Source organism: Durio zibethinus, chromosome 24 (genome assembly GCF_047325235.1).
Source record: "Durio zibethinus cultivar Kanyao isolate XHJ-2024 chromosome 24, ASM4732523v1, whole genome shotgun sequence".
Classification (NCBI taxonomy): domain Eukaryota; kingdom Viridiplantae; phylum Streptophyta; class Magnoliopsida; order Malvales; family Malvaceae; genus Durio; species Durio zibethinus.
In genome coordinates, this window is record NC_143185.1 from 9,417,106 (window position 1) to 9,429,121 (window position 12,016).

At 27.3% G+C, this 12,016-nt stretch overlaps 1 protein-coding gene across 1 annotated transcript; it reads left to right on the forward strand.

Moving 5' to 3' along the window:
• Positions 1–773: 773 nt before the first annotated feature.
• LBD2 (LOB domain-containing protein 2) lies at positions 774–1,705 on the forward strand. The gene is made up of 2 exons (XM_089753451.1): positions 774–1,417; positions 1,645–1,705. The coding sequence occupies exons 1-2, from the start codon at positions 774–776 to the stop codon at positions 1,703–1,705; spliced, it is 705 nt and encodes a 234-aa protein (XP_089609577.1).
• The last annotated feature ends 10,311 nt before the right edge of the window (positions 1,706–12,016 follow it).

Below are 12,016 nucleotides of genomic sequence, written 5' to 3' on the forward strand. Positions count from 1 at the left end.
TTGATTAATAAATAAAATTATTATTTCTTAATCTTTACACACATCAATCAAACATAAGATAAGATATCATTATTTAATTTAATTCTATCATATATAATTTTATCATATCTTATTAATAATTTTTTGTACCAAGCATGATGTAACGGAATGAATCGCATAAGAGGCATGATACAACATTTTCTAAAGAATCGTCATATGTACTCTCTCTCTATAAAAATTATAGATAAAATTAAAAAACTAGAAAAAAAACGATACTTTGAATAGAAAAATACTTTAGATTTGTGCTTCCTAAAAAAAAAAAAAATTCTAGAATTTTTCTTTTCTTTTGAAAGAAGTTGTGCTTATAAAATTATATCCAGCTTCTTAATAATAAACTCTTGTTCTTCATATGAGTCACCTAAACTCTAATGAACTATTTTCAAAACTCATTGTTTTTCAATGTGAATCTTTTCGTGCACCTTAAACAAACACTTAAATTGTTGCCCATCCTCTTCTGCTCCATATTATTTATGCAAACAGTCACTTTTCATTCCCTTCCAAAGCAGCTTTATTTTACAAGGTTTGTATATTAAGTTCATGTCTTCCTTATCCCTTAATTTAATTTTCCTTTCTTTTTTTGCTCAATTTGAAATTAATTTAATTATATATATGTGTCTTTATATATAAATGTATTTAGAATGAGATTAATGATGACTATCTAAATCCAGCATGCACATTTGTCAATTGTTAAATTATTTAGTTTCATTTGATATAAATTGATCATCTTTATTAGGATGCAAAGGTATAATAATAACGGTGTAGCAGCAGCATCAGGAGTACATTCAGCATGTGCAGCATGCAAGCATCAAAGGAAAAAGTGCGATGAAAATTGCATTTTGGCACCTTATTTTCCAGCAGATAAGTGTCGAGAATTTCAAGCAGTGCACAAAGTTTTTGGTGTTAGCAATGCAACAAAAATAGTGCGCAATGCCAACAGTGAAGAAGATCGAAAGAAGGTTGCTGATTCGTTGATTTGGGAGGCATTTTGCTGGCAAAAGGATTCAGTGTTAGGGCCTTATGGAGAGTATAAGAAAATTTACGAAGAGTTCACCTTGTACAAAAGGCAAAACCAAATGATGCTCCTGCAAGATCATAATGAGCCTCAGGTTTTGAAAATGGCAACTGCCCATGCCCATGCTCATGCCCATGCTTCTATTACACCTACATGGAATATTAACAGTAATGCTAAGAGACTAGTAGATGATGTTAAAGGATCGATTGGCAATGCTGCATTGCGGTGCTATAATCAGCAGGATGCCCATGGAAATTCTCTTGTTGGTTTCAGTGGATCATATGGATATCCTATTCCTTCTCACTCTGAGAAACTAGCAGTGCAAGAAAAAGGCATCCACAATCCACTGCAATATTACACTACGTCTGGTAAGTAAATTTACCCAATTCTCATTTCTTTCTTTCTTTCTTTCTTTTAATTTCTCATTAACTTGTATAACATCATACATCAATACCCACCTTAATTTCCCTCTCTTTAAATATTTAAAGAAAAACTCTAACTACAGACTACGTACTACTAAACTAACTAATTAAATAGGAAAGTTTGAATCTGACTTTATTTTTAATTTTGATTTTTCTTTTCTTCTTCTATTGGGATATAGGTCTTATCCATGGCAAGACATTGGAAAGTGCAAGATGGGATAACGTACTATAGTTCTTAATTTCTTCTCTATTTAGACAATACTATGTGTTGGAAAATTAATTGAATTTAGCATGCATGACTTGCAGGTGGATTCAACTTCTTATTTATCTACAATTCAATGTTCTTTTTTAGCTATATCTCTTTGTCCTTTAATCCTCCAATATTTCAACAAAATATTTTTTTCCTTTCTTTATAGTGGACTGCTCTTTCGGAGAATGAGTCATTGAAATATATGTATATATGGCCAACTAAAAGACATGGCTTTCCGAATAAAAGAACAGTACATTGGCCAATAACATTTAGAGAGTAGTTGGTATTGAAGTGATTTATTCAAAAATTATAGTAATCTGTATTCAGTAATTACTATTCAATAATTACATTACTTTATTTGATAGTAATTTAAAAATTTTACATGACAGTGATCTTAAATCACTAGTGTGATAAGATCACTATCTTAGGGAGTGATCTGACTCCCAACCTAAAGGATAAAAAAGTTTTATCACCATGAAAAAGAAATTTTCAATATTATTTTTTGATTAATTTTCCTTCACAAAAAATATAACTAACATTACCCAAAAAAGCTAGTCACCAAAAATTTTAAAAAACTAGTTTTTTAATCACTTATTCTAAAAATATTTTATGTTATAAATTTATATTGATTAGAAAAATGATAATGAATTTATTTAGTACTTTTTTAGAAATTATTTTTATTAAAATTGATTTATACTTTGTAGTTTCTATAAAATAACATTTAACTATTTTATAAATTGTTGATTTAGTAAATATTAAATATTTTACTTTTCTTTTAAGATTATTTTGGTTATTTTGTACTATATGATTTATTTTTTGATATAACACCAAACAGAAATGATTTAAAAATACTAAAGATTTTATGGTATTGTTTCAAAAATGATAATATAAGATGAATGATGATCAAATTACCTTGATAATCTTATCACCATGATAATTACATTACTGCAATAATCTTGAAAACGTCATCAAATGCTACCTTAGAGTTAATTACACATTATGACACTCAAATTATAAAAAAAGAATGCAACTTGATTTATGAAATAATAATAATAATAATTTTTACATTGAATTTTCAAAATGTGTATCATTTGAATTTAAATTTAAATTTTAACATCATTAATTTAGCATATTATTGACTAAGCAAGATGACGCTTAGCTAATACAATCATGCCATGTGAGCACCACACATGAAATAATATATTTTGAATAATTCTTTAAATTTATACATAGATGCCACATGGTAATTTACGATTAGTGGATTTTAGATAAAATACCTAAGATAGAAATAAAAAATGGATTTTTCTCAAAAAGCTAATTCAGATTTTTAAATTTATGTAATAAAATTTGTTTGGTATGATATTAAAGTAGACTTTTTGTTAACTCCTTTACAAGCGATAAATATATGATTCTATAAGTATTCTTCGGTAGTAAAATTTAAAAAAGGAGAAAAAGAAATGATTAAAAATATAAATTAATGTAATTAATTTTTTAAAAATAAAATTATATATCAAATAACTAAAAACTACTTAAGGTTTTGAATACTTTTTTATTAAAATTTTTTCATTCAGTAATTTATAAAATGAATTATCCAAATGCCAATGAAAACTTATATTTAATTTAGACATCTAAAATATTTTTTCAATATTCAATGAGTTTTGAATTTTATTTTGATAATAAATTGTGAAATTGTTCAATGGGCTCTAGTCATAAAGTTGTATTTTAAGGCTATATCAAATGGCACAAAAGGATTTTTATTTGTTATTTTATTTTCATTTTCATTTTACTAATTTTTATTTTATTTTAATTTTAATTTTTTGTTATTTGGTAAAGAAAAAAAAGAGAAAACCAACATTTAAATTGTGAAAGGGAATCTATTTTTTTTTTTTTTGTTTTGTAGAAATTTGAAATTTAAGAATTCAATTGGTTTTGGAAATACTTGAGCTCTAATCTATTGATAAAGGAAAAAAATCCAAAAAAATCTTGACAAAATTTTGATAGATTCAATTTCATTGAGATTTTCCTATTCAATTAGGCATTTGAGTCCCTATAGGATAATGAGCAATCAAGCATAAGTCAACATGCAATAATTAGCAATACACAAGCAAACAGAATAATTTCAAGAAAAAAAGAGTCTATGAATTTGAGAAATTATTTTGGTCTGAGTTTTTGAAAAAGGCTTTTAGGGTTAGTTTATTCTTGGAATTTGTTTGAGGATTGTTAAGGTGATTTTAAAAAGTATTGAGGAAGTCGTTCGGGGATTTCTTTTGATTTTCAAGTTTATGGGATTTTTGGATCTTTTGAAATTTCTACGATTTTTCTGAATTTGGGTTGAATTTCTAGTTTTTTGTTAAATTTGTATTTTTTTTATTGATTTTTTTAATTTTTCGATGATTGTTTTGAATTTTCTGCCAAGGTGTGCGGCAACTAAAGAGATTCATAGTGGCCATTTTTTAGAATTTACGGTGATTTTTGGATTTGGTTTAAAGTTACGATGACTGTTGTACTATACAACATCGAAATATGGGAAAGTTGCTAGCGTTTGGAAAATTTTAGGTTTTTTAGCATAAGCTTTTAGAAAGAAATTAGAGATTTTTTCAATTAGAGGGAGAAAGAAAAAGAAGAAACTAAAGAAAAAGATTTTCAACTTTTATAAGCTATACAAAATGGTATAGTTTTGAGGACTAGTGACCTGCATGCCACTCCATGCCTAACTTAACCCACTTTGCAAGGTTTTCCCTTTTTATAATTTTTTTTTATTTTTTGTTTTCTTTTATTTATTTTATTTTTTATTTAAATTCTAATAGTTTAATTTTGTTTAAATTTTCTATTAATGTTTTCGTTAATTTGATTTGGTTTTGTTTACTAGGAAACAATGAAAAAAGAAAAAAGAATGAAAAGATTATAACTAAAAAAGTTTTGATGTGAACTTTTATGGTACACGTTTATGATATTTTTGCATGAATTTTGTTGATATTTTTGCATGATTATTTTTATGACATTATTGCATTTTTTTTTTATCGCATGATTTTATTACGATATTATTGCATAATGATATTTCTGCAAAGTGTTTATTATGATATTATTGCATTATTTTTTTATGATATTTCTGTATGATGTTTATTATGATATTATTACATGATTTTTTCATGTTAACTTTTTATGATGCTTTTATGATATTTTTGCATGATACTTTCATGATATTTTTCTATTATACTTTTTATGACATTTTTGTGTGAAATTTTGTGTAAATAAATAAAAGGGGAATGAATTGTTCTTTGACATAAGATATATAATAAATCCAATGATAAAGCCTATTCAAGGGAATAGTGTGTTTTTCTTAAATACTTTTGAAGCGAGAAAAAAAATTTCCTTTGACAAAAGCCTAAAGATTTTTTTCCAATATTTAAATATCAAAATTAAAATTAAAAAAAAAATCTTTTTTTAAGGCTTAAACAAGATAGCATAAGACTAATTTGGTACTAATTTTAGATGTTGTAGGGTATTAAAACTTTTGTTACACATAACTGACTCCTAAACCTAGTTTTATTTATATAGACTAGAACATATTCTTTTTAGGAACCTTTAGTTTATACTTAAGACAACTTTAAAAAAGATAGATTCACTTAGCTAGCCTATCATACCTTGATTAAAAAAGATTGGTACTGACTCTATATTTTTATATCTAATAAGCAAGTTCTTAGACTTGAACTTTATGAGAGTTTGGTGACACCATTGCAGATAATAGAGAGTCAAGCTAGTTGTTTGTCATATGTTATTTTAAGTCTTATTTTGATGATTTCTATTATTTATTTATGTGATTATTTATGATTTTTTTATATGCACTAATTTAATGTTTATTTTGTATTTTTGTATAGCATTTTTCATGGCTACTAATCTATTTGTTTATTTTGTTTTTTCTTTGTATAGCATTCAAAAAAAAACGGTTGGTATATTCCTTCACACACATCACACATGTACATTCATGCATAAGCTCTAGACTCAAGCTTTTTCTTTCTTAGAAGAGAGTGAGTATCTACACTTTTGTGAGGTGATAACCTTCGTATAAGCTAGTGAAAGACTCCCACTTAAATTAAACATTTTCGTTTAAGCCTATAATAAGTAAAGATTAGGGAGCCTTACTAATCTATATTTGATAATGACGTGAGAAATAATTTGGGATCCTTTATATTGTTGCGGCCTCTAAACCCGGTATATAAATAAACCCTAAAAATCCAAACCTAAGTTAGAACCCTCCCTTCCCTTTTGTATAGAAAACCCTAAGGCGGTATTTGGTTTGCAGAATCTTAGATTTAGAAAGAAAGTGTGATTTTTGGGAAAATGCAATACCTGAGGTTTTCTTCCATTTTCAAGCCATCCTGTATTTAGATTTACTCATTTGTTACGAAGAATCAACGTATATTAATTCTTATATAATTACCATAATCTTTTTGACATATATGATAGCAATTTTTTTTATTTTATTAATAATAAATACCCAAACGACATATGACGCCTTTAACAGCAAAAGAAAATAAATATTTTTATTTGATTGTGGTTTTTATTTATAAAATATCATCAATTGAGGCATTTGGCACTTTTTATAGTAACAAAAATTGATAGAAAAAATTATAAGAAAAAAATATCAATTAATGCATTTGCCACTTTTTTTATATCAAAAAAAATTTTTAAATGCTCTTTTAATTTATTTATAAAATGATCATTTAAGGCATTTTTATATAGAAAACATCTTAAGTAATCTTTTTTATATGCATATAAAATGATTATTTAAGGCGTTTTCTGTACAGAAAAACCTTAAATAATTCTTTTAAGTTTTTTATAATATAGACCATTTAATAATTATCTTTTAAAATATAAAAGGATTATTTAAGGCATTTTTGTATAGATAACACCTTAAATTATCCTTTTATAAAAATATTAATCCTAAACCCTAAATCCTAAAATATAAAAAGATTATTTAAGTTGTTTTCTGTACAAAAATGCCTTAAATAATTCTTTTATTTTTTATATTATAGACCATTTAATAATTATCTTTTAAAATATAAAGGATTATTTAAGACATTTCTGTACAGAAAACACCTTAAATAATCTTTTTATAAAAATAGTAATCCTAAACCTTAAACCCTAAAATATAAAAAGATTATTTAAGGTGTTTTATAGAAATACTTTAAATAATCCTTTTATCCTTTTATATTTTTATAAAAGGATTATTTAAGGTGTTTTTATACAAAAACACCTTAAATAATCCATTTATAAAAATAGCAAAGAATTATTTAAGGCATTTATTCATACCAAATGCCTTAATTGCAATAAAAAAATATTTTTTTTGCACATAAATCTACAACTAAGTTCTAGTAACTTCCAGGCATGCTTTTCAAAGGGTGACAGCTATTTCATAATTTTTTATTCAGGTCAAATTAAAAAATAAGGAAATTTTCCCCTTCGAAATTCTAAAATATTACAGGAAGAGATGGGTTTCTGATTCTGAAACTTGGGTACTGCTGAGAATCTGTCACTTTCTCTTGTAATTGGATTACCTTGAACCAAACATAAGAATCAAATACTCACCATCAAGATTCTGAGGAAAAATTTATGGATTTTTCTAAACCAAATGCCACCTAAAATAAAACACATGAAAGGACATTTGATAGCAAAAATTTAATGATTTTGCTAGCTAAAATGGGTGCTAAATTTGAAATTTATGGTTGAATTTGGTACATGTAATGCTATTTCCATGGTTTTTAGGTTTTAAAGCCTTGGAATATGGATTCCATGCAAGCCTACATGCAACATTGACATTCGGCCATGCAATGCGAAAGGGATAATTGAACCTTAAGTGCTTTTCATCATCCAACCATTTAACCAAAGAGAAGTTTAAATGCACAAGGTTATTTCCATTCGGCTAAGTAAGGAAATTTGAAGTGTTTGACATGCATAAGAACACTATCCCATTTGGCAATTTGAAATGTAAGGGAGGATAATGCTCATTTGAAGAAACTTGTAAGATCAAGGACTCTTCAATTCTTATCATATTCAATCACACCTATTCCAAGGAGAGTTGATGCATCATTTGAAGAATTTCAAGCTTAAATGGACTCTTGTATATTCAGCCAAAAGAGTTTGAACTTTACCATGATTCTTTTGTTTAGCTTTAAAGACTTTAAATTAGAGGATGACTTTATCCCTTTTAATTCTAAGAGTTTGGATAAAGAGCAAATATCTTATTTTGAATCCCATTTTAAAGGAGTTTGAATCAAGATTGCATCAAGGTAGGAGGAACGGCTAAGTTCTTATCTACAAGACTACATTCAGCCAAACTCTTCAAGGATAAAGAGTCCATGTTTGGCTAGGCTTCTTAAAGATAACGATAAACCTTTATCCATCAATATTTGAAGTGAGTTGAAATTCTTGCAAACTTATCCCTACCTTAGTCGAACCCTCCTCTATAAATAAGAAGGCTATTCACTTGTATTCATCATCCCATTCCATCCCTCACTTCTCTTTTTTTCTCTTTTTTTTTTCTTAGTTTTCTTTTAGTTCTAAGTTATTAGCTTAGGTTACAGCTTTGCCAATAACTAAATATTTTTTTAAACCTTTTTCTTTAATAAAAATATTATTCATTCAAGTTCTTTTCTCCAAAGTTCACTTTTTATGTATTTATTTATTTTGTCTTACAATATTGTTTTATGCTTTATAAGTTTTGGCAATATCACTCTCTTCTTTTTTAAAAGTTAATTCATGCAAACTTTAGTTTTCAAGCTTCCTTTTCATACAATATACTTTTGGCAACTTTATTCCTTTCTTCCAAACTTTTGACAACTTTAAGTTCTCATTATTTCAAGTTTTCAATCCTTACTTGTTCTTTAGATCTAGTTTGGCTATTATCTTATGCTTGCCAAGTGACAATTAGTGAAGTAAAGATTTAGGCCTATAATCCCTTCTACATTGCTTCTTTTATTTGTTTTCTAACCCATTCTAGTATTTATTTGTTTAGATATAAAATATTATGTTTTCACCTTTGGTACTTGAATACACCTAACATTAAAGTCTATAATCCTATAGGAGATAGTACTTGAACACTTATCACTTTATTACTTGATCGATCTATGCACTTGCAGTTATTGTGAAAATAGGCTATCAACATCTCTTACCTTTTGCTTGAAAATTATATTTTTCTTTATTTTTGTATCCATTATATTTAGCAACACATTTACTTCAATGTATACTTATGCACCTACATCATCAGATCTATCATAAGTACTGATTTCTATATAATAGTTTTAACAAAAAGAATCTTGTTTACATCCATCAAAATCCTAGCAAAGTCACTATTAGCCTAAAGATGAGATTTGAGGAAGTTCAGCTTAAGGAAGGTAATTACTTGCCAATCAACTATATGTCCACTCTCCTAGCTAGGATTTATCTCAATCTCAAGATGAATGATTTAAGTGATTTGGCTAACATTTGAAAGCATTGGGATGTCACAATCAAATAAGCTTTTAAAATAAGTATGGAAATCTAGTACTACTTCTTTCAATCATTATTAATGATAAACTTATTAGATTCTTGATACAGTTTTGGGATATTTTATATCACTGCTTTGTGTTTAATGAGGTTAATATGGTGCCAACAATAGAAGAATACTTAATCCTACTTTGGTCAGAGCTTTTTAATCCTAATAAGATATATTAGAAGAACAAGAGATAGGCTACCAAAAGAAGCTTGCTCATTTGATGGTAGTAGATGCCTAAACTATTTATTGTAGTGTGAAAGGAAAAAATTAAGGTGCTAGCCTTCCTTGGTTTGTTTTGCTTAACTTCATATACAAGAATTTGAATGATGAAAGAGGAATGGACTTGATAGCCTTGGCTCTTTATGGGCTGGTGATTTTCCCAAAGGTAATAGGATATATTGATACTGTAGTTGTTGATTTCTTTGACCAACTTACTATCAAATCAATTTGGTCCCTACCATTTTGGTAGAAACTATTGGATCTCTAAACCATTGCCAATGAAACGAAAAAGAGCATTTCACCAGATGTGCACAACTACTAACCATTTGGATGAAAAGTCACTTTAAGTGTAACAAAGACAAATTTCATAAATCATATCTTACTTCAAGCATCCGTATCAAAGAATTTTGTGAAAATGAATGGCCAGAACAAAAGTTCAATAAAGCATAGATCTTATTTTTATGCAAGCTTACAAGTTAATAAGTGATATGAAAAGCATTATGGGTGCCATACAAACCAGTACTACATAGTTGCGAAGACAAACTTTTGGTTCCTCATCTAGGCCTTTAGGGTATAATGAGTTACTTGCCAATTATGGTGCAAAGACAATTAGTGTAAGAGTAGTTTATCCTAGCAACTTTTAGACTTACCCAATTGAAATTCTCATATGCTAAGATAGATGCCTCAATAAAAATAGCAAATGCCATGCAACCATGGAAGTAAACTCAAGAAAAGGGCAAAAGATGGTAGTCAAATGAAGTTACCCTTAAATACTTTGTATAGCATATTAGGTGAGGCAAAAACATTGTACTTCCTGATAAAAGGGTCTTAAATGGCTCAATTAAATCATTACCTCTTAATCCATTAGTGGTAATGGAAACTACAAAACATAAACTCCAAGTTGAGAAAGATGAATTAGAGCTTAAAAACAAAAAGCTTAAAAGGGAATTAGATGAGAGATTGGATTGACAAGATAAGAAGATTCCAAAACTTAGACAAGAAAGGAATGAATGGAAGAGTCTCTTCGCAGATCTTAAGATAATGCATCCATCCACCACTCTTGAATTGGCACAACTCCTAAAAGAAAATGGACAAATAAAACACAAAGTGCAAAAAAGTGAAAAAAGCATTTTTTGAAACACAAAAGCACATCTAATTGTTGAATTGTGTTGTTGTTGAGATTAGAATGCAAATAGGGGTTTTCAATGAAGAATATGAGCATTAAAAGATACATATATAAGCAAACATAACCAATTGGAATGCCTGCGAAACCAAATCACTGTGGCTATTTATAAAGCCAAATACGTGGTAAAAAAAGTCAAAGAGTGGGAAAAATGGTACTACCAGTTGGAGTATATAGTTAAGAATTGCTAGATTTTTTTAATGAAGTACAAAGCTAATATCAATAGATTAAGAATTCATTTCCACAATTAACCCTAGGCTTTTATGGATGTAATTTTGGATATGGCTAAAAATAGCTTTTAGTTCAATAAAGATTTTTCTTGTTAACAATTGTTATATGGTAAATGCTCCTTGTAGACACCCCATTTTGTTCGAGATTTTTCTGGGATAAAAAATGAAGCTTCAAGCCTAATAGAAAATTTTTCAATTTTAATTTAGTTTGATTTGATTTTACATTTTTTTAAAAAAAGTCAAAAAAAGAGAGAGAAAAAGGAAACAAGTGATTTTGGCTTGATTCATGCAAATCTTGTAAAAAGGGAAACTTAAAATCAAATCATAAATTACAAAATCACAATAAAATCATAATCAAATCAAATCACATGCCTTCACAATCCTAGATTCGATTTACTTACCAAAATAAAAAGGGATTGAATCCCTATAAAATGGTATTCAAGCACACACACAATAGGGGCAACGAATCAAAGCTGTTAAAAAAGTTTTTTCAAGTTTTTGAAATTTTTTTGTGGAGGAAAAATAAAATTCTAGGGATCTTAGTTTTCTAATTTTATGGAGGAATCATTCAAGTAAATTTTGGGATTTTTTTTCTTTGGGTTTTATGATTTTATTTCATTCTAAGTTTAATCTAATTTACTTTTAGGTTACCTAAATTTGGGTTTTAATTTTTTAGTTTGATTTCATCTTCTATTGAGTTTCTAAGATTTTGTTAGGGTTTTCTGTTAGTTTTTTATTTTGGGATTTTAGTTGGGTTTTCAAGAATATAAACACTTTTTTGGGTTTTTCTAGGTTTAGGATGAAGTTTCCAATTAAAGTTTAAAGTTTTCTCGTGAACCCAACAACCCATGTGAAGATCCATGCTTCAAGTCTGACCCTATCGTAGGATTTTCATTTTATTTTTTTATTTTTTTCATTTTTATTTATTTTACTTTTAGATTTTCTTTTATTTTACATATTATTATTATTATTATTATTATTATTATTATTATTATTATTATTTTACTTATTTTAAATTGAATAATTTTTTTAAATGCCTTTATGAATTCATTTTATTTATTTATTTATTTATTAAAAAATAACCAAAAATGTTTCTAAAATAAATTCATGAATCCTACCAAGCTATA

Coding starts and splice junctions, on each gene's coding strand:
- LBD2 (XM_089753451.1), top strand. CDS start 774: ATGCAAAGGTATAATAATAACGGTGTAGCAGCAGCATCAGGAGTACAT. Junction 1,418..1,644: donor CTGCAATATTACACTACGTC/TGGTAAGTAAAT, acceptor CTTCTTCTATTG/GGATATAGGTCTTATCCATG.